This window comes from Puma concolor, chromosome A3 (genome assembly GCF_028749965.1).
Source record: "Puma concolor isolate L17-30 chromosome A3, mPumCon1.1.hap2, whole genome shotgun sequence".
In the NCBI taxonomy this organism is placed as follows: domain Eukaryota; kingdom Metazoa; phylum Chordata; class Mammalia; order Carnivora; family Felidae; genus Puma; species Puma concolor.
The window spans coordinates 127763513-127783985 of record NC_141669.1 but is presented as its reverse complement, the minus strand read 5'-3'; the positions used below and the strand labels follow the sequence as shown (position 1 = coordinate 127783985).

The 20473-nt window shown below is 44.2% G+C and overlaps 1 protein-coding gene across 14 annotated transcripts in view; it reads right to left on the bottom strand.

Moving 5' to 3' along the window:
• The window catches only part of NCOA3 (nuclear receptor coactivator 3), a 139873-nt gene that overhangs the window by 4755 nt on the left and 114645 nt on the right, over nt 1–20473 (bottom strand). For 5 of the 14 annotated variants that reach the window (XM_086702384.1, XM_086702386.1, XM_086702389.1 and 2 more), the window contains 12 exons: nt 20220–20360; nt 19812–19959; nt 18453–18844; nt 17414–18282; nt 15797–15932; nt 14013–14210; nt 12834–13091; nt 12609–12735; nt 11413–11584; nt 4234–4527; nt 2289–2393; nt 818–1067 (listed from right to left, as the gene is read on the bottom strand). In XM_086702384.1, the coding sequence (XP_086558510.1) occupies nt 818–1067; nt 2289–2393; nt 4234–4527; nt 11413–11584; nt 12609–12735; nt 12834–13091; nt 14013–14210; nt 15797–15932; nt 17414–18282; nt 18453–18844; nt 19812–19959; nt 20220–20360 (3090 nt within the window). Of the gene's footprint in view, nt 1–817; nt 2025–2288; nt 2394–4233; nt 4528–11412; nt 11585–12608; nt 12736–12833; nt 13092–14012; nt 14211–15796; nt 15933–17413; nt 18283–18452; nt 18845–19811; nt 19960–20219; nt 20361–20473 lie in introns of those variants that run through there. The other 9 variants (XM_086702391.1, XM_086702393.1, XM_086702394.1 and 6 more) reach the window with 9 other exon arrangements.

Here is a 20473-nt window from a genome sequence, read left to right as displayed (position 1 = left end):
CGTTCCTACCATGTTCCTAGTCTCTCTCAAAGACTGACCTGAAAAAGTAATGTGTATTATTGTAATTAATACACCCAAGTCACCAAGGAGAGGAACCCAGAAGCCCACCCATCACTCCTTTGTGGCCAAGTGCTCAGACTGTAGGGTTCTACCACACTGGGACATTGGGGGGGGGGGGGGGGGGGGGGGGGGGGGGGAGAAGATGACCAAGGGCTCAGACTGTAGAGTTCTACCACAGTGGGACATATTGGCGGGGGGGGGGGGGGGGGGGGGTGTTGTCTTTCTTCCAAATCAAGACGTGGGGAGCTGAAAAAAAAATAAAAATGCTTAACCCTGATAGAACATCTACCTCAATTACAATCACCTGTGCACCACCAGAAACATTTTGGTGTGTTTCTTTCAACGAATCAGGTTCTCTCCATTCAGACTACCCCCTCTGTGATGCTGCATGACCATCATCTCGTTTGGGGTGCTCTAATTGTCCTCCCTTCTTCCACTCTCTCTTCTCGCCTTCTAACGGACATGCCTCACAGGCCCAATGACCTTTCCCCAGTGCAAACATGTCTATTAACATTCAGTGACTCCCCACTGCCTTCAGAATATCACCAAAACTCTTCATCTGATCTGGCCTCTGCTTGTCCCTTGTCTGCCTCATCAGTCACCATATCCTTTGTTCTGTTGTTTTTAGTTAATTCTGTCTTCCTTGTGACTAACAGAGGGAGTAAACAGGATTTTGTGTTTAACATGCAACAGACCTATGAATCTTATGACCTTAGTAATGTCACTCCGGGGAAGACATTCTCGCTGTCAAATTTACCATAATTTGGCGGGTATGGAAACTGCTGGGGAGGGGCTTGTGGCATCACGGGCCCTGCCAAGACCCCATCCATGCTGGGGGAAGCGGTCACGTTGGGGGGTGGGCTGAAGGCCTGGGTTTGCTGCTGCTGCTGTTGCTGCTGCTGCTGCTGCTGCTGCTGCATCATCATGGCCACCCTCTGCTGTCGGAAGTGATGACTGAGCAGCTCTCTGCTGCGCTGGGCAACCATCTGGGCATTAAGAAAACCCTGCTGATACCCCAAAAGAGAATGTAATTACACAGAGCCAGAACCAGCCAATTCCATACATGTAGTACCACCACAATACATTAGGTGCGAAAAATCACCCGATGCCTCTCTTCACAAAAAAGGAAAAATGCACGGTTCTCATCACGGTAAAGGCGTTCCGGTGAGGCGACGAGGTGCAGAACAGGGACCTGGAAATTGTTCAGGCGAGTCGTCAAGCTTTAACACAGAAAACATTTCTCAAAGTGAGAGAACACTGAAGGGTAGAATGTGAGGACAAACTTTTCAGAAAATGTGAAATAAAACTACAAGAAGGAAAAAGGCAGCAGTAACAGTGCAGGAGGAGGGGAGGCACAACAGAGCACTCCCCCAAAGAATGGGGTTACCCTCCGGTAAGCAGGAATCTACCCCAGAAAGGGCCTGTATAGTCTCCTTAAAGCTTCTGAAGGGAGAGACGGAGGGTTAGGAGCAGCGGTCTGGAGGGTCCGGAGGTACATGGTCCAAGCCCAGAACCAAAGAGCTGATTTGGGCCCCATCAGCTGGAAGAGAACATCTCCAAAAAGCAAACTCATCTTTTCGGAGGGCACCCTAACTCAGCTTACTCAAACTGTGTTATCATCAAAGTACTTCCGAGTAGGCTTAAGACAGTAAATACTGGGCATTTCACAGTGGGTTGTTTCTCTACAGTAATTATGAACAGAATTTCTAACCACAGTAGAGGACTTCCAGGTGGTCATCTGCCTCGTGCACATTAATACCGTAGAACAGTCTCCACCTTGGGCTGGAGGTACAGAGAACTTGAACATCATCCTTCCCACTATGGGAAACAGGTCACCTCAGAGGTGATCCTTGAGAGTAGGATTATGTATTATTTATTTTCTTCTTATAACCTCAGATTTTACCCAGCGAGCACGTGGTTTCAAAACCCAGAAACAGAGAGAAGTTTCCAGATTTACTGAATTCCTAAAAAGTAAGTGATAGCTGTTTTCACAACACAGCAAATGATCACAAAGGGAATTAATTAGCAAACACAAAATAGCAGTTTTAATAAAAAAACCTCTCCTCCTGACTCTTCCTCATCACCAGCAAGACAGAAGAATGGAAGAGGGAGTGTGAGGAGATCGTGGAATGATTTCTTACACCAGAAACTTGCTGTAACACACGTTTACTGAGGGCCAATCGTGGAGCAGGCCCCACAGTAATACACTTGGAGAGGTCTGTTCTCACCTGGGGATTTACCTGGGGCTGCATCATGGGCCTCATCACCGCAGCACCCCCAGCAGTGGGGTTTTCCATTTTCATTTCCAGTGCCTGACGGCTCTGATTCAAAAACTGGGGAGAGACAGGCTGGTTAGGATGGAAGTGGACTATGTCGATGAGCCCCAAACAGCTTTCCAAATCCTCGGCACCACCCGGAGAGGTCACGATGCCACCTCCAACCCATTAACCTGGTCACATCACATCTACACGGAACCCACACGCTTCCACACTTCAAAACAAGTTCAGGCTGAGGGCGGCCTGGCTGTCTCAGTCAGTGGAGCATGCAACTCTTGACCTCAGGGTTCTAAATTCAAGCCCCACGTTGGGTGTAGAGATTACTTAAAGATGTAAAATCTTAAAAAAAAAAGGGGGGGGGGCACCTGGGTGGCTCAGTTGGCTAAGCGTCTGACTCGATCTCAGCTCAGGTCTTGATCTCAGGGTCGTGAGTTCAAGCCCTGTGTTCAAAAAAGTTCAGGCTGAAAAGTCCTTGGCAAGCATTTGAAGCTTTATTTGGCATCAGGAGGAAAAGTAAAAGTGTAATTGTGCAGCTTAAAGACGATCTTTGGGGCACCTGGGTGGCTCAGTCAGTTAAGCCCCTGACTTTGGCTGAGGTCATGATCTCACAGTTCATGGGTTCGAGCCACAGATCAGAGCCTGAAGTCTGCTTCACATTCTGTGCTTCCTCTCTCTCTCTGCGCCTCCCTCGCTTCTGCGCAGGCGCTTTCTCAAAAATAAACAAACATTAAAAAAAAAAAGACGATCTTCAAAAGAAACTCGAAGGATTCATAAAGTGAGATTTTTTCCCTAGAATTATTTAGGTCATTAGGGAAATAGCTTTAACTTGCTCAAACTAATACTGAATGAACTTCCTCTTCTACCTTTTCCCAGGTAACTTTTAGAGGAAAGAAGGGGTGAAAAGCCAAATGATACCATGCACGTATGAGCACAGCTTCTCAGGGTACCCACGCTGACTTTTAGGAGTGGGAAGGCACTAGCACAGTCTGTGGCTCGCTGGACTCCACACTCACTCACTCAGCTGCTTACATGGTTCCGTTCTGCCACATTCACTAACTCGGCACAAACAATGTAAGTAATTAAATTTTAAAAGATTTGTCGGGCATTAAGGAAACAATAAAAAAGGGAAATCTTATCTTAGAATGTTAAGAGAGCTCAAGTTTCACAAAACACCTAGAAAGCAGAGGTTCCATAAAAAGAATGCGCAAATCATGGGGCTTGTAGGTGGCTCAGCTGAGCGTCCAAGCCTTGATTTCGGCTCAGGTCATGATCAGGTCCTGAGATCAAGCCCCACGTTGGACTCCACACTGACAGCACGGCTGCTCGGGATTCTCTCTCTCCCTCTCTTTGCCCCTCCCTCACTGTATGTGTGCATATGCACGTGTGTGTGGGAGCACATGTGCGCATGAACACTCTCAAAATAAGTAAATAAGTAAGTAAATAAATAAATAAATAAAATAGAAATCATCTACCTCAAGGCACCTAGTCGGCTCAGTCAGTCAAGCGTCTGACTCCTGATTTCAGCTCAGGTCACGATCTCATGATTTGTGGGTCTGAGCCTTGCATCAGGCTCTCTGCACTGACAACACAGAGCCTGTTTGGGATTCCCTCTCTCTCTCTCTGCCCCCCACCACCCCCCCCCCACTCACTCTCACTCTCTCAAAATGAATAAACTTTAAAAAAAAAATCATCTATCTCTAAAACTAATGAAGCCATCAAGAAATACTCTTCTCCCCCAAGGGCAATCCTGACATTTTTTACTTTTTAACCTGTACAACAGAACAATCTTATCCAACTCCCACAGGACTGCTCCCTAACAAGGAACATCTATACAAACAAAACATTACAGAGAAGTCGAAACAGAAGGACTTTCAGTTGACAAGGGACAGCTGGTTACCTGCTGGCCCTGCAGCCTCTGCTGAAGCTGCATTCGGAGTTGCTTGGGGGTATTTGTCCGAGGTCTCATGATATTGGCCCGCGGGTGCATTCCTTGCAGAGGAAAACTGCCTTGTTGGCTCATCTGATTCATCATGGAGTTAAAAGATGGTGATTGTCCCTGAAGATTAAAGCCTCCTTGCATTGGAGGCCCCTGTGCTGCATACGTCTGCCCATATAACGCCGCCTTCTGATCCATCATTACTGCCGCTTCTTGGCCTTGGAAGGCATCCTGTTTGGACTCCAAAGCTTGTCCCTAAAACATTAAACACATAAATAAACAATGAAGTACATCTGAGAAAGCGACAGAAATCAAATGCTCCAAGGAAGGTAAAACATAAAGTCAATGCATACGAACAAGGATGTCACAGAATTCCAAAGGCAAAATCAAGTTTCTTGTCTGAAGTTCTGTAAGAATCCAGATCATGACCCATCTTTTCACAGATGTGTCCTAGTACCTAGCTCAAAGTCTCACATGGACACTCAAGTATCTGGAGAAAGACTATTTGTTCCAGACCACATTTCTGTACCAACACAGACCAAGCCAAGTACAAAATAAACTAATTAAAACCACAGGGATCAATTAATTCCCACACAATTTCGTACAAAAATGTTTTTGACAGTGGTTAGAAGTGATTTTGGTAGAGACAGGGCATATCAACAGAAGCTCATATCCCCCGAGGCTATTGCTAGCTGCACACACAAAACCTAAAGGTGGTCATTCGCTACTATTTGGCCTTAACAGGCCGGAGGGACTGTTAAGAAACCCATTCATTCAACCAGATTTGTAAGTGCCTGCTATGTGCCGCCACCACCTCTCTGCATGCTAAAAATGTCTCCAAAATAAAGTCCAGCAGCTGACAGAAAAAGCAGTGACACAAACATTCCAGGGGCGCCTGGCTGGCTCAGTCAGTTAAGCATCCGACTTCGGCTCAGGTCATGATCTCGAGTCATGAGCTTGAGCCCCGCGTCAGGCTCTGTGCTGACAGCTCTGGGCCTGGAGCCTGCTTCGGATTCTGTGTCTCCCTCTCTCTCGGCCCCTCCCCAGCTCACACTCTGTCTCTGTCTCTCTCAAAAATAAAATAAACATTAAAAAATGTTCTAAAAAAGAATTCCGCAGGAGGGAAGAGCTGCCACGCTAAGACAAGAAGAGCCTGTCAGATACTGCATTCACCTTTACCGTCCTATCCACGGGCACAGAAGGCCAAGTATGCAGGCAACAGTCTCATCCCAAAACACACTTCACCCCACTGTGACGGTGACACCACCCTCAATCTCCCTACCCCCCTGATCTCCCCTTTGGAGGCACGTTAAGAGTTCATCAGGGTTCAGTCCTCGGACCTTTTTCCTCTCATTACATTTTCTATTTTGGTCTCATCTACTAGTGACGACTGCTGAACTTGCCTCCGGCTCAAGTGTCTCTGAGTTCTAATTCTGCTTACGCAGATGGCTACTTAACATCTTTACCTGGATGTCTCAGGCATCTCAGACTTCACGTGTAGAAAACACAGGTAGTGGTTCCAAAGAGTCCCTCACCCAAAAGACCCAATTCTCCTCCAATCTTCCCTCATGGCAACATGACAACACCATTTGGCCAGAACTAAAGCCAGCAATCTGGAATCCTCACATTCTCAGCAATCTGGAATCCTCACATTCTCCCCCCTTTTTTAATGTTTTATTTTTGGGAGAAAGAGCGTGAGCAGGGTAGGAGCATAGAGAGAGGGGTACAGAGGATCTGAAGCAGGCTCTGCACTGACAGCAGCAAGCCCGATGAAGGGTTTGAACTCACGAACTGTGAGATCGTGACCTGAGCCAAAGTTGGACGCTCAGCCGACTGAGCCACCCAGGTGCCCCCCTCTCCCTTTCCAAGCATGTGTGTGCATACACGGTCCACCAAGTCCTGTCAGTTTTCTTCCAGGACACATTATGCATCCTTCCCTTCTTCCATTCCACAGCTGTGACCCTCTCTAAGACACTTTCTTGGACTCTTGTAGTAACGGACATCTATGTGTCTACTCTGTCCCCTCATACCAATTCCCCTCCCTACAGAGCCATCTGAAATATCTTTCTATAAAGTAAATCACACTGTAAGTGAAACATGGATCGATCATGCGTATTTACCTCCTTTCTCTTGCTAACTCTACTAAAATACCAGCGAAGAATTTAAAAGGTAGTATTTATCCACAAAACAGTGAGAATAAGGAAGGCAACAAGATAAAATATTTCAACAGATATTTGCAAGACAGGAAAAGAGAGGAGTAACCAACTCAAGAGAGTAGGCACCGGGGCACCTGGGTGGCTCAGTAAGTGTCCAACTTTGGCTCAGGTCATGATCTTGCGGTTCGTGGGTTCGAGCCTCAAGTCAGGCTCTGTGCTGACAGCTCAGAGCCTGGAGCCTGCTTCGGATTCTATGTCTCACACACACTCTCTCTCTCTCTCTCTCTCAAAAATAAATAAAACATTAGAAAATTAAAAGAGAGAGAGAGAGAAAGTAGGCACTAACGTGTCTGTGGAGAAAAACACACATAAGACACCGAGCCAACGACAGGCTCCACTGGGACGGCAGAGGCTCAGGCAAAGTGCTCAAACGGGACTGGTGAGGAATCTGGGCAGAGAGCAGGGGGCAGCCACCTCCCTGCCCTCCACCTGTCCCCCGACTCCGCACAGCTGCGTGGCCGTACTTTCCACCTACTCCCTCGGCAACCTCAGTTCTGGGACACCAGGCACAGCAGAGGGCAAGGGTAGGCAGAGCCTGAAAACAGGAAGTCTTATTTATGATTTCTAGTAAAATTTTTATTTTTATAATTTTAGATCTTAATACTATGGTAGCATCTACTCGCATCCCCAGCCTAGTCCCCAAAATACAATCAGGTAATAAATTCCCAGGTGAGAAAAACTGTAAAGTGGGAGTGGGAGGGGAGATGCAGCAGTGGCTCCACATGTTGAATTCTGGGGAGTCCTGAAATAAAAGGGCCAGCCCCTGACCAACCACTTCCAGTGACGACTGATCCTTTTTAATGCATCATACTTAAATATAAAAAGACAGCCAAGGATCAACCAGATATCTGACGAAGACAGCTTTCAACATGAAAGTGACTCGAATAAAACGTTACTCAGAGACAAGAAAAAGAGAGATTAAAAAACAGAGACTCGGTGTAATACCCAACATGTCGATCAACATCCAAGAAGAAAAAAACAGAAGAGATAAAATTATTAAAGAAATGATACCAAACGACATGTCTGTAAGCTTTACTAATGTTCAGCCTCATTACTAATAAACGCAATTAAAACTCACGAGTCACCAAACAGAGAGGGAGGGAGGCAAACCACAAGAGACTCTTAAATACAGAGAACAAACTGAGGGTGGATGGCGGGGGGAGGGGCGGGCGGGAGAGGGGAAAATGGGTGATGAGCCTTGAGGAGGGTGCTTGTTGGGATGAGCACTGGGTGTTGTGTGTAACTGATGAACCATGGAAATCTACCCCCAAAACCAAGGGCACACTGTACGTTAGCCAATTTGACAAATTATATTAAAAAACGAAAACACTAGTGTATTAAGAACTGAAAACAAAACTCACTACTTAAAAAAAAGACAGGACACAGAAAATGCCCCCAAACCAAAAAGATTATCTGTGCACTTGATATACAGCAGAATGAATGAAACAAGGCCCATACCAAGATAAGGCTTCCTGCAATTTCAGAGAAAAAGTTCCTGAATAATTCCAAACAGAAAAAACTAATCACACATAAAAACAGGAATCAGACTGACTATGAGTCAATGGCAACAATGTATGCCAGAAAGCTATCAAACAATTCTTTCAGAATGCGAAGAAAAAATTATTTTCAACCCAAAATTTAATGCAGGAGAGTGGAATAAAAGGTATTTTCAGACTTTATCCCATGCAGTGGGGGTGGAGAAATTAACAGAAACTGTGTTTCAACAAAACAAAGGAATAAAGCAAGAGGGAAAACCACTTGGGACCAGAGCTGGGAGATCTGACACAGAAAAGCGTCTAGACCTGCCTCTCAGGACAGAGTAAAGCAGACCAACGGAGAATCACAAGAGGGAAACAAGGAACTGAAGAATTACCTAAAAATGTGTCTGAATACGTGAAGAAAAAATTAAGAGAAATTTTACAGTTCCGCTGCAGTATTTGGAAAGGATTAGAAATGTGTAAAAACAAAGCAAATCAAAAAGGAAGGCAGCTGGGGCGCCTGGCTGGCTCAGTCGGTTAAGCATCTGACTCTTGGTTTTGGCTCAGGTCATGATCTCTCAGTTTCACGAACTTGAGCCCCGAATCAGTGCAGAGCCTGCTTGAGATTCTCTCTCTCCCTCTCTCCGCCCCTCCTCCACTCATGCTGTCTCTGTCTCTCTCTCTCAAAATAAATAAACAAAAACAAAAAACAAACAAACAAAAAAAGGGCAATTAACTCAAAATCAGACAAACCAAAACCAAAATCCTATACAAACTATACCTGGCTCAGCAAGGAGTCAAATTAATATAAATATTGACCACCTATTTAACAACAAAAGACATAATTATTCTGGGAGTACTATGTAATGCGTATGGATGTGGAGAAAGGGGAGCTAAATACAGATCCACAATTTATCCGAAATTCCAAAAAAAAAATCAAAAAAAAAAAAAGTTCTAAAAAAAGCAACACAATTTTTCATCTGCACTAAATGTATTTAATAGCAAAACTTGATCTGAACTTAATGAAGCAATACATAATCTCTAGATGTCTCATTTGGTGTGACTATTTTGCTATAAAAATATTAGCATGTATGATGACCGGCTACTGCCTAAAACTACAATATTGCTCAAAACTCCACCAGGGGCATCACAGAGTATGTGGCACATACACAACCACTTGATCTTTCTAAATCCAAAAATTCCTGAGCCCCAAGTTCTCAGATAAGGGACTATGAATGCACAGTCAACTATCCTATCAGGAAATCAACAGATACAGATTGAAGTTGATGAAGGACAGTTGCACAAGCATATTACTTAGAATATTCCCAAAATAAATTTTTTTTTTTCAACGTTTATTTATTTTTGGGACAGAGAGAGACAGAGCATGAACGGGGGAGGGGCAGAGAGAGAGGAAGACACAGAATCGGAAACAGGCTCCAGGCTCTGAGCCATCAGCCCAGAGCCCGACGCGGGGCTCAAACTCACGGAGCGCGAGATCGTGACCTGGCTGAAGTTGGACGCTTAACCGACTGCGCCACCCAGGCGCCCCAGAATATTCCCAAAATAAAAAGCTGAGTTTCACTATCTCTGACTAGGGTAAATGTGCATGATTCTTAAAGAGTATATTTCTGTATCATTTCAAAGTTACAAACACAGATTACTTGGCAAAAATAACAATTAGGGGCGCCTGGACCGCTTAGTCGGTTAAGTGTCCGACTTTGGCTCGGGTCATGTTCTCACGGTTTATGAGTTCGAGACCCCACATGGGGGTCTCTGCTGTCAACACAGAACCTGCTTCGGATCTTCTGTACCCATCCTCTCTCTGCCCCTCCCCCCCCAACTCTCTCTCTCCCCCTCAAAATAAATGAACTTAAAAAAAATTAAAATTAAAAGTAACAAAAAAGAAAAGCAAATCTCTTCACTACCCTGCTTAAAATCTTTTATGGCTTTCCAGGGGCGCCTGGGTGGCGCAGTCGGTTAAGCGTCCGACTTCAACCAGGTCACGATCTCACGGTCCGTGAGTTCGAGCCCCGCGTCGGGCTCTGGGCTGATGGCTCGGAGCCTGGAGCCTGTTTCCGATTCTGTGTCTCCCTCTCTCTCTGCCCCTCGCCCGTTCATGCTCTGTCTCTCTCTGTCCCAAAAATAAATAAACGTTGAAAAAAAAAAAATTAAAAAAAAAAAAAATCTTTTATGGCTTCCCAATATAGCAGAAAAATGGAAGACTCCTTAAGATGGCTTTGTGGAACCTAACCTCCACTGACCTCTCCTCTCCAACATCATCCTACAGCAATCCCTCCCCTTCTCTCGTGGACTTTTAGTCACTTTGTTGAAGCCCCAAGCCCTTTTCTGCCTGAGGACCTTTGAGTTAGCCATACCCCTTATGGAACATTCTTCCCCTCGCTGTGTTCTGAGCTGGCTCCAACTCACCCTTCAAACATCAACTTACATGCCATCTCCCCAGAAAAAGCTTTCCTGACCGTTCACTTGAGTCCCCAGTAATTCCTCATCTCATCATCCTGGACTTGAAAACACAAACACTTTTAAACTAAAGAACAAAACTACAAACAAGTCCCCACTGAAAAGAAACTGGGAAAACGATTTAAACGTAGGAGACAAGTTAACAGCCTTCAAATGGTAGCTCAGATAGAGGGCATTTTTAGAGTAAAATCTGGACACCCCGTCCACACCCCAAGAAAAGGTTCTTTTACGACAGTCTCCTAGTGTCCTAGGCCTTTCCTGCGTGTCTGCTGCTATCCAGGTGGCTCCTTGCCTGATGCTTGCCTGTCCAATGGGATGGGAGCTTCGGGAGCAGGAATTCGTTTGTTCACTACTTCCCCTCAGCCTCTAACACTAACTGGCATATAGAAGGTAAATATTTGTTAAATGAAAGAATCAATAAATCAATAAGTAAACCTACATAAATAACGTACTGTTGCATATCAAGAAAAACTCCATCAGAAAACTATTTTTAAAACACACACACAAAAAAACATAAAATACGTTCTATCTTGCAATCAACAAAATACAATTTAAGACAAACATCTTTGGGGCACCTGGCTGGCTTAGTTGGTTCAGTATGACACTCCTGATCTTAGGGTTTTGAGTTCAAAATTCACGGTGGGTGTACAGGTTACTCAAATCTTTAAAAAAATAAATAAAACAAGCACCTTTGTTGCCCAACAGACTGAAAAAGATTTAAAAGAATAATCATGCTCTGTATCTGTTTCACCACTTGCTTGTCCACACTATGTGTGTCTTCATCCACGTGGGCCACAGCACAGTGCTTGTGAGGGTTAGGAACTCCAATCATCACTCTCCGTGAACACAGTGAGGTAACACAAGTGATCGGAAAGATACACATACAGGCATTCTTGTGCATGGCTTCATGAATGTATGCACACACGTGTGCACATACACACTTCCATTTCCATGTTAATGCTACCTACTTGATTCACAAGTTCAGGGATGCCCAGAGCTCTGTCAATTTCTTCCAAGCCTGTGGCATCTGTGTTGCTCAAGAGAGTGTGTAGCTGGTCCAACAACGCTCGTTCATCACTCTGCCCTTCCAGGTTAGAAGGTGGCCCAAGAAGATCATCCAGGGAATTCCTAAGAAGTGGCCTAAACAGAGACTTGCAATCAATGCCAGTGGTGCTTTTCCTCTTACACACACACACACACACACACACACACTCTCACTCTCTCTCTCTCTCTCTCTCTAACCACACACGTTTTTAATATACAGTAATACCTTAATTATTACAAGTGGAAACAATAAACCAACTTGGTTGGTTAAGAGAGAAGAGCAAATGTCCCCAACTGAAATTGAAGGCCCACAATTTTAAGCTTCCACCAGGCCATCCACAGCCACCACATCTAGCTTACACATGCCTAGCACACACTCCCACCACCAAATGTAACTGCTAGATCCCTACACATTTAGGGGACAGCAGAGGTTGAGGGGGGTGGAACAGGGTGCTATTCTCAAGATCATACAAGAACAGAGGTGGTCACGGTTATGATATTTGTTAAGTTGAAGTAACCCACAAAGGACCAGAAAAAAAGAAAAAAACCCAAATGTTCAACCATCAGCAAACTGAGCCTGGGACCTGCTGAAATAACTTTTTGTTCCCCGTGGCCACAGAGCTCACGTGTTAACAAGTACAATACAAATTCCATTTACCCACAATAAGGTGCCATAGCCCTCCAACACATCAGAAGGGCATGGACCTAGATACTCATTCTGCCTCAGGAAAAATTCTGTGGTGAGGCTATTTGTTCTCCACTGGGTAGAGAAGCACTGAAGCTAATAAACGCACAAAGCTACACCACTGTCTCCCCAAAGGATCAAGCCATTTTTTCTTTGTTACAGAACTAAAGACAGAACGGACACTGACAGGTGGCTTCTTTCATGCAAATGAGTAACTGATCAAGCTAAACAAAAACAGAAGACACACAATCTTTCACAGAAACAGAGTGCTGTGGTGCACTTTCACCATCATCCCTGAAATGCCCAGGTGGCAACCAGGCACCTCGGTCACAGTGAGTTTTTCTCATTCTCTTTCAGGTTTGCTCCGGTGCTCTGAGCATTTTCTAGATAATCCAATGCTAACATCTTCTACAGAGTCACATAATAAAGCCTCACCTATTTTGAGTCCCATGAGAGCCTTGTTCCACGGACAACATGCCATCTGGCCAGGAACCCGGCTGGTTGGACGGTGCTGCCTGGCCATACGGACTGACCCCCATTCCCATGGGAATTTCACCAGGCCCTGGTGGAGGAAAAAGAGGGGATGCGTTTTCAAAGAAGGCAAGAGCAAACACCGCCCCGTGTCATCTCACTTTCTCTTTTGGCAAAGGGGACGCTTACGCATTTGAAGCATCTGCTGCTGTGGCGGCTGCTGTGGCGGCAACGCCGGCCTCGCACCTGGGATGCCAGCGGACCGAAGGGGCAACGTGGGCATCGAGCCGCTCACTGCAGGTCTGGGTAAAGAAGCGTTGTAATCCGCTCCTGGTCTTCCCATGGAGTTTGAACTCAAAGGCTCCATTCTGCTCGTCTTTGAGCTTGGCAAGCCCCAGTCTCCCGAGGAAGCAGTCTGATTCACAGTCACATTTCTGTTTGGTCCACCTAAAACAGGTAGAAATGATTACGTCTTTTCCAGATTATCATGAAATCCTTGCTGTGTAAGTACCGTCATTACACATGAACTTAACCAAAAATAAAAATAAAATAAAAGCTTTGTCATCCTAAAAATAGGACTGGCCAACTATGAAGACTATTTTTCTAAAGATATTTTTTGAAGGGCGCCTGGGTGGCTCAGTCGGTCAAGCGTCCGACTTCAGCTGAGGTCACGATCTCACGGTCGGGCTCTGGGCTGATAGCTCAGAGCCTGGAGCCTGCTTCCGATTCTATGTCTCCCTGTCTCTCTCTGCCCCTCCCTCGTTCATGCTCTGTCTCTCTCTGTCTCAAAAATTAATGAACGTTAAAAAAAAAAATTAAAATTAAACTTTAAATAAATAAATAAATAAATAAATAAATAAATAAATAAAGACATATTTTGATAGGCAACTGTTGCCATTTATTCATTACAAGTTAGAAAAGGTCTCAGACCGAAAGCTTCCTTAAGAGTTTAAATAGCCAGGGGCGCCCGGGTGGCTCGTTTGGTTAAGCATTAGGCGAATTTCAGCTCAGGTCATGATCTCATAGTTCATGGGATCAAGCCCCACATCGGGATCTGTGCTCTCAGCACAGAGCCTGCTTGGGATCCTCTCTCTCCCTCTCTCTGTCCCTCCCCCACTCACTCGTGTCTCGCATGCACACATTCTCATAATCTGTCTCTCTCTCGCTTTCTCTCAAAATAAATAAATATTTTTTAAAGAGCTTAAATAACCAGGCCACAGAATAAATTAAGGAGACTTATGAAAGAACTACTGTGCTACTGTTACTCATAAACCTATTACTTAATCCCAATTATTTAAATGGCTTTAAGTATTCTAAATTTGCTTTTCCCAAAAGTTTAATCATAAATACTTATTAGAAATAACATACCCATAGTTGAGCCATAATTTTCCTGACTATCCATCATTCTTGGATTCCCACCCAACATGGGCTGCTTTGGTAACATGGGGAAAGCACTGATATTCTTTACTGGAGGACTCGAGCCAACAGAAACAGGGCTATCTAGAGACACCGCTCGGTTATACGGAGGACGAATGGACTGCACAGACTGTGGGCTCCTCAAACCTGCTGAAACACAGATACACAATACAAAATGTCCTCTGACAATTCAGTACATAAGTAATCAAGGACAACACATCAATACCAACACCACCCACACAAGACTGTCTCTTACTAAAATAAACACAAAACACACACACACACACACACACACACACAAAGAAGGAGGAGGAGGAGGAGGAAGAGGAGGAAGAGGAGGAGGAAGAGGAGGAGGAGGAGGAGGAGAAGAAAAAGACGACGACGAAGACAAAAACCCCGTATTCCAAATCCAGTAGAAAACAAGAATCCCAGCACTGGCTGCTGTACTAGGGCATCATTCTGCAGCCTGATACGGTCATTTGTGTTCTGCTTCGCTTAATATTACAACTGCTAGCAACATTCAAACTGCCAGAGGTTCTTCCCTAAGGGAACTTCTTAAGTGGATTCTGTTTAAAATTTTCTAATTAAATATAACCAGGTAAGTTGCCCTCTAGTCAAACAAGGAATGAAATACAAAATTTCCTAACTTTTTACTGTTTCCAATCCATTTGACTGATCTATCCATTTTAGTTTAGGAAACAGTGCCATCGAAAATGAATAATCACCATTGCTGATAACTGTGAATTATTCTTTTTTGATCGATACCTGTAATATACCCTCGTTAAACTGATGAATGAGGAAACGACATAGCTGTGGAAGAGAGGCTGAGGGAGAATCAGCAAACACTAAAGAAGTCTCCCAGCTAGATAACCAGGTTCCATAAATGTCACAGGACAGGCTTCTATCTACAGTTTTAGTTGCTTTTTAATTTAAGTCTCTATGCCTCACAAAAATAGATGCTCAGGTACCTGGTACTCATCTGGAGCAACCAATGATGAACATTTTCCTAAAGTTCCAGGATTACTGGTATATTAATTAGAAACAGGAAATTTTAAAAAATAGAAAAACGTCCAGAAAGCTTTTTAAAACATATGCACTATGAATTAGTATTCAAAACTGAGAGGTAGAGTATGCATTTTGAAGTTTACAAATGCTAATTAGGGGCACCTGGGTGGCTCAGTTGGTTGAGTGTCTTGACATCAACTCGGGCCACGACCTCAGAGTCATGACATTGAGCCCTGCGTCACACTGAGCATAAAGCTGCTTAAGATTCTCTCTCCGCCCCTCCCCACTGCTCGCACACACACATGCTTGCCCTCTTTCTCTTAAAAAAAATGCTTAGGTTCCAATCTTAGTGTAAGAGCACAGCTGACTCTTGAACAACACAGGGCTTAGGGGCACCAAGCCCCCAACACAGTAAAAAATCCATACAACTTCTGATTCCCCAAAAACTTACTACTAATTATCTACTTTGACCAAAAGACTTTGATAAGTCAATTAACACATATTTTGTATGTCATATGTATTATATACTGCACTCTCATAATAAAATGGAGAAAACATTAAGAAAACCATGAGAAAATGTTTATAGTACTGTACTGTATTTATTTTTAAAAAACACACGTGTGTAAATAAACATGTGCTGTTCAAACCTGTGTTGTTCAAGGGTTAACTATACATACAAGTGTGAAGAAACGTTAAAAAGGCAGCAAGAATAAAACCTAGTTCTTTCTTACCCAGAGAATTAGTTCCCTGAAACATCTGCTGCTTGGTTCCAAGATTACTACCATTTGTGGATACGGAATTATTGTAGAAGTCAGAACTAGTCAGATCACCAAGAATAGCATCTAGATTATCCAAATCTCCAGATCCCTGGGGGGAAAAAAAGTTTTTTTTAATTAACCTGTGTTCATTACTAGATATATACGCATACACATTCATCAGAAGAACACAAATGAAACGGGAACAAGTAAAATACAAGTTACCGGAAATGATAACGCCCAACTTAAAGGCTAGCTTACTAAGACCCCCACCCTAAATCTTCTTCCTTGAAATGAAGAATAGTTTTAACTACTGAAATAAATCTCTGGGTTTGGAAGTGCTTTCAACAGGGGCATTTTTAAATCTGCACTAGAACTTTAATTCTCAAACCATAGGTATTTTCGAGCTAGTGTTACTCAGGATCATCAGCTGACAGAGAGGCCTATCTATACATACCTTCCAAAACCAGTATGATTAGTAACAAAGGCAACAAGCTGACATTCAACAAAAGATTCACAGGCATGCTTTAAAAAGGGCTCGGGACGGGGGGGGGGGGGGGGGGGGGGGCCTGGGTGGCACAGTCGGTTGAGCGTCCAACTTCAGCCAGGTCACGATCTCATGGTCCGTGAGTTCGAGCCCCGCGTCAGGCTCTGGGCTGATGGCTCAGAGCCTGGAGCCTGTTTCCGATTCTGTGTTTCCCTCTCTCTCTGCCCCTCCCCCGTTCATGCTCTGTCTCTTTCTGTCCCAAAAATAAATAAACGTTGGAAAAAAAAAAAAAATTAAAAAAAAAAAAAAAAAAAGGGCTCGGGGTGGGGGGGGTGCCTGGGTGGCTCAGTCAGTTAAGCATCTGACTTCGGCTCAGGTCATGATCTCGAGGTTTATGGGTTCAAGCCCCGCATCGGGCGCTGTGCTGACAGTTCACAGCCTGAAGCCTGCTTCACATTCTGTCTCCTTCTCTCTCTATCCCTCCCCTGTTCACACTCTGTCTCTATCTCTCAAATATAAATAAACATTACAAAAATTTTTTTAATAAGATAAAAATAAAAAGAGCTCTTGGTCCATAAATTTGGAGCACTAGGTTAAACAAAAATTAAATAGACATCCTAACAGCAAGACTTCCCCAAGACTTTAATTTTCTCAGGTGCATATTAACACCTCCCAGAGGAGTCAGAGTTTGACGAACGCTTATATGGAATGAGATCCTGTAGAGAGGGAAACATGATTTTAGGTAAAAATCAAAATTCTGTTACTTAACGCATTAAGTTTTTCCCCCCATTTCTTTCTACTATACCATTACATGACCCAACCTTCTCATTCCAACAACAAAACCTCCATGAAAATTTTCAAATTCTCTACTAACTGGTTCAAGTTATAGTCACATTTTAAAACACCCACATCTGGTTATTTCCAAATTGCGTCACATTACACTTCACGATGCCCAAAAGAATGACAAAGAACCGACAGCTCAAGAATAACTTACATCACATAAACCTAAAATAGAAGATAAGGTTTTGCACGTGACATACTGTCTTTCTAACACAGAAATGCAAGGATTAACCACAATGACTAAGCTGGAAAATAGAACAAATTACCTCTTCGTTTGCTTCTGTCTTAATTTTAGAGTCTTTCTCTTGACTCGAGCTAGGAAGGGCGGAGCTGCTGCACTGACTCCCTTTATTGTCCACTCCTTCCACTTTGGGCTGCAGTTCTTTAGAGAGTGGATCACTGGGATCATCCCTGTCCAGCAGGTATCTAAGAAGTGCATTATTCTCCTTCTTCTTAGGACTCAGTTGCTCCTGCTTGACGCTTCCTTCCACACCAGACGCTGCACTACCGGTGTCTTTCCCCGTGGCTTCTGCGGTAATCTTGGCTACTTCTGCGGGTGAATTCCCATTCTGCAGCAACTTGTGCAGGATCCGGTGTTTCTCCTGCAGCAGTGACCCGTGCATATTGGATGTGGAGGACACTCCTCCAGAGGTCGAAGAAGAGACCCCAGAGGGGCTGGTGACACTAATGGAAGAGTCTTTACAACTTGAATCCAGGGGGGAGTTGGTCAAAGAGGAATGACCCCGATCATCAGAAGAACAGGTAAGTAACTGCAGTAATTTTTTATGACCTTTGCTTTCCAGAGGACCCCTCTGATTCTCTGCCCCTTCGATACTGCTCTCCTTACTTTCTTTGTCACTGAGGTGATCCCTGCTATTTGACTGACACATTGAACTCTCCACTGGATTCTGATCACAATACAAGCCCAGGGGACTCTTGGAATCCTGACTGTTCACTTTACTTGGCTGGCTTATATTCATATTGGGAGAGTTATCCAGTTTGGGGCCTGGTGAAGACAGAGTGGATAAAAGAGAAGTCCCCACACCCTCACTGATAGCTTGAAGAGCACTCAGAGAGCTACTAGAAAAGCTGTGGCTCCCAGTATTTCCAGAAGATCCCATGGGCGAGTGCACACCTGGATGTGGAGAAAAATTAAGGCAAGAATTAAGACTATCAGATGCTGTAACAAAATGCCACTTAACTCTATTATAAAATGAACTGACTTTAAAAGAATTGCAGCAGAATAAAAAGAGAAGGATTACTGAAGAGTAAAAAATAAAGAAACGGAAATGCCAACACAAATACCTGCAACAGGAGAAAACTGGTGTGAGGCCATCTTTGGACTCCCACGATTACGAGGAGAAATCATGATGTTCTGCTGGTTGGAGCCAAGGCCAGGGCTCCCGTGTGGGGGGCTACTCATGTTGAGACCATAGGTGCTATTCTGATAGGAAGATGGGGACTGCATGCCTGGCCCAGCGTTCATTGAAGCTATGGTGCTGGAAGCCCCATACCTAGGCCCACTCATCTGCCCTGTGGAGCTGGGGTCGGCCAAGCCATAGGGCCTGCCGCTTAGCATCTGTAAGCCTTGGTTTGGCGACATGCTCATGCCGCCTACCGAACTGTTGCATCCAGCTGCTGGAGGTCTAATGCCTTGTCCGACAGGATTCGCGTTTGGTCTATACCCATTCTGTTCCCTGCAAAGAAAGAAGACAAACCTTCACTAAAATATTACAAGCATGCGGGGTGCCTGGGTGGCTCAGTTGGTTAAATGTCCAACTGCAGCTCAGGTCATGATCTTGTGGTCAGTGAGTTCGAGCCCCGCGTCGGGCTCTGTGCTGACAGCTGAGAGCCTGGAGCCTGCTTCAGATTCTGTGTCTCCCTCTCTCTCTGCCCCTCCCCCACCCGTGCTCGGTCTCTCTCTGTCTCAGAAATAAACATTAAAAAAAATTTTTTTTAAACATTACAAGCATGCATTAAAACACTCAAGATTTTTTTTTAAATGATGAAGTGCCATGAACTTCACTTCCTAGGCACCACTCCAACACTTAGTACCAATTCCAACCTAAATACTGATCAGTTATGATGAGCCCAGTGAAATACTTTTTAATATGCCACAAAATCTAGGAGTGACCACCACCACAGCACTGAGGACCAACAGTTACACTAACTGGAACCTCGGCGGGACTTTACTAGAGTCGCCACACATCTAGGGGCTAACCTGGAGGTACCTGCAAATTATGCAAGATCGTTAATGGGTAAATATCCTGCTTTTCCACGTGTTGCTCATTTACCACTAGCAACAACAAGAGTAACTCTCAGTTTTGCTTAGAGTCTACTTTCAAATTTTAAATGCAATCCCTGGAAGCAATGTAACACATCATCAGAAATGAAAGGGAACAGCGGTAGTCACATTAGGTAGTTCTTTTATCCATTAGGCCTTCCCATTCCCCAGCTTTCCCAGGAAGTAACTAATGAGCAAATCCTCACTTTCACATAAAAATATAACCTTAAAAAATATATCATAACCCAGGAATCTAAACTCACTTCAGCAAATCCAAAGGCTCTGCTTTTTCTATTAAATCTTGCTTTTCACATTAATAATAAGGCACCCTGAGAACACCGCTGCATTTAATGTGAGGAGATGCAGGAATCTATCATTACCTCTGGAGAAAGTGGGTCGAGACAAAGCCATGCCGATCATTTGTGACAGGGTTTCGGAAGAGTTTGCTTTTGGTCTGTGCAGTCACTATGGTTCCGTCGGCCAATGAGAATCTATACACCGGGGTTTCTGCATGGCCATGGATATAAGCTGTTGGGGAAAATACACCATTACTAGCGACTACAGTTGGCAAAACAGACACATGTAAGAGAGGAGAGAAAGGAAATCTACTTCAAGTGCCACATTTTCAAAATCCAGGGAAAACACTGGACCTGCGCCAAAATTACAAGCAGGCTACAAGAATTCCTGCCCCACATGCACAGAACAGCAACTACAGCCATGTACGTACTTTATGCTATATACAAACACAAAAACAAACAAGACCAAGAATCAACCTCAGAATTCTTTACCTTCTTGATAGTGACGTTTCTGGGACCACGACTGACCATCATTAAGACTAAAAAATCTCTGGATACACCTTCGGATAATATCTTCAAAGCCAGGCCTCATGGAAGATCTCAGTGAATTTGTATCTATATTGACAACTTTTCCTATCAAACAGAAAACAAAGAGTTAAATGCAACCCGCAAGTATTTACTGGTTGCACGCTGACCGCTGACCGCGTGGCTTAGCTCTGAAGATTCAAATACAGACACCCAATCTT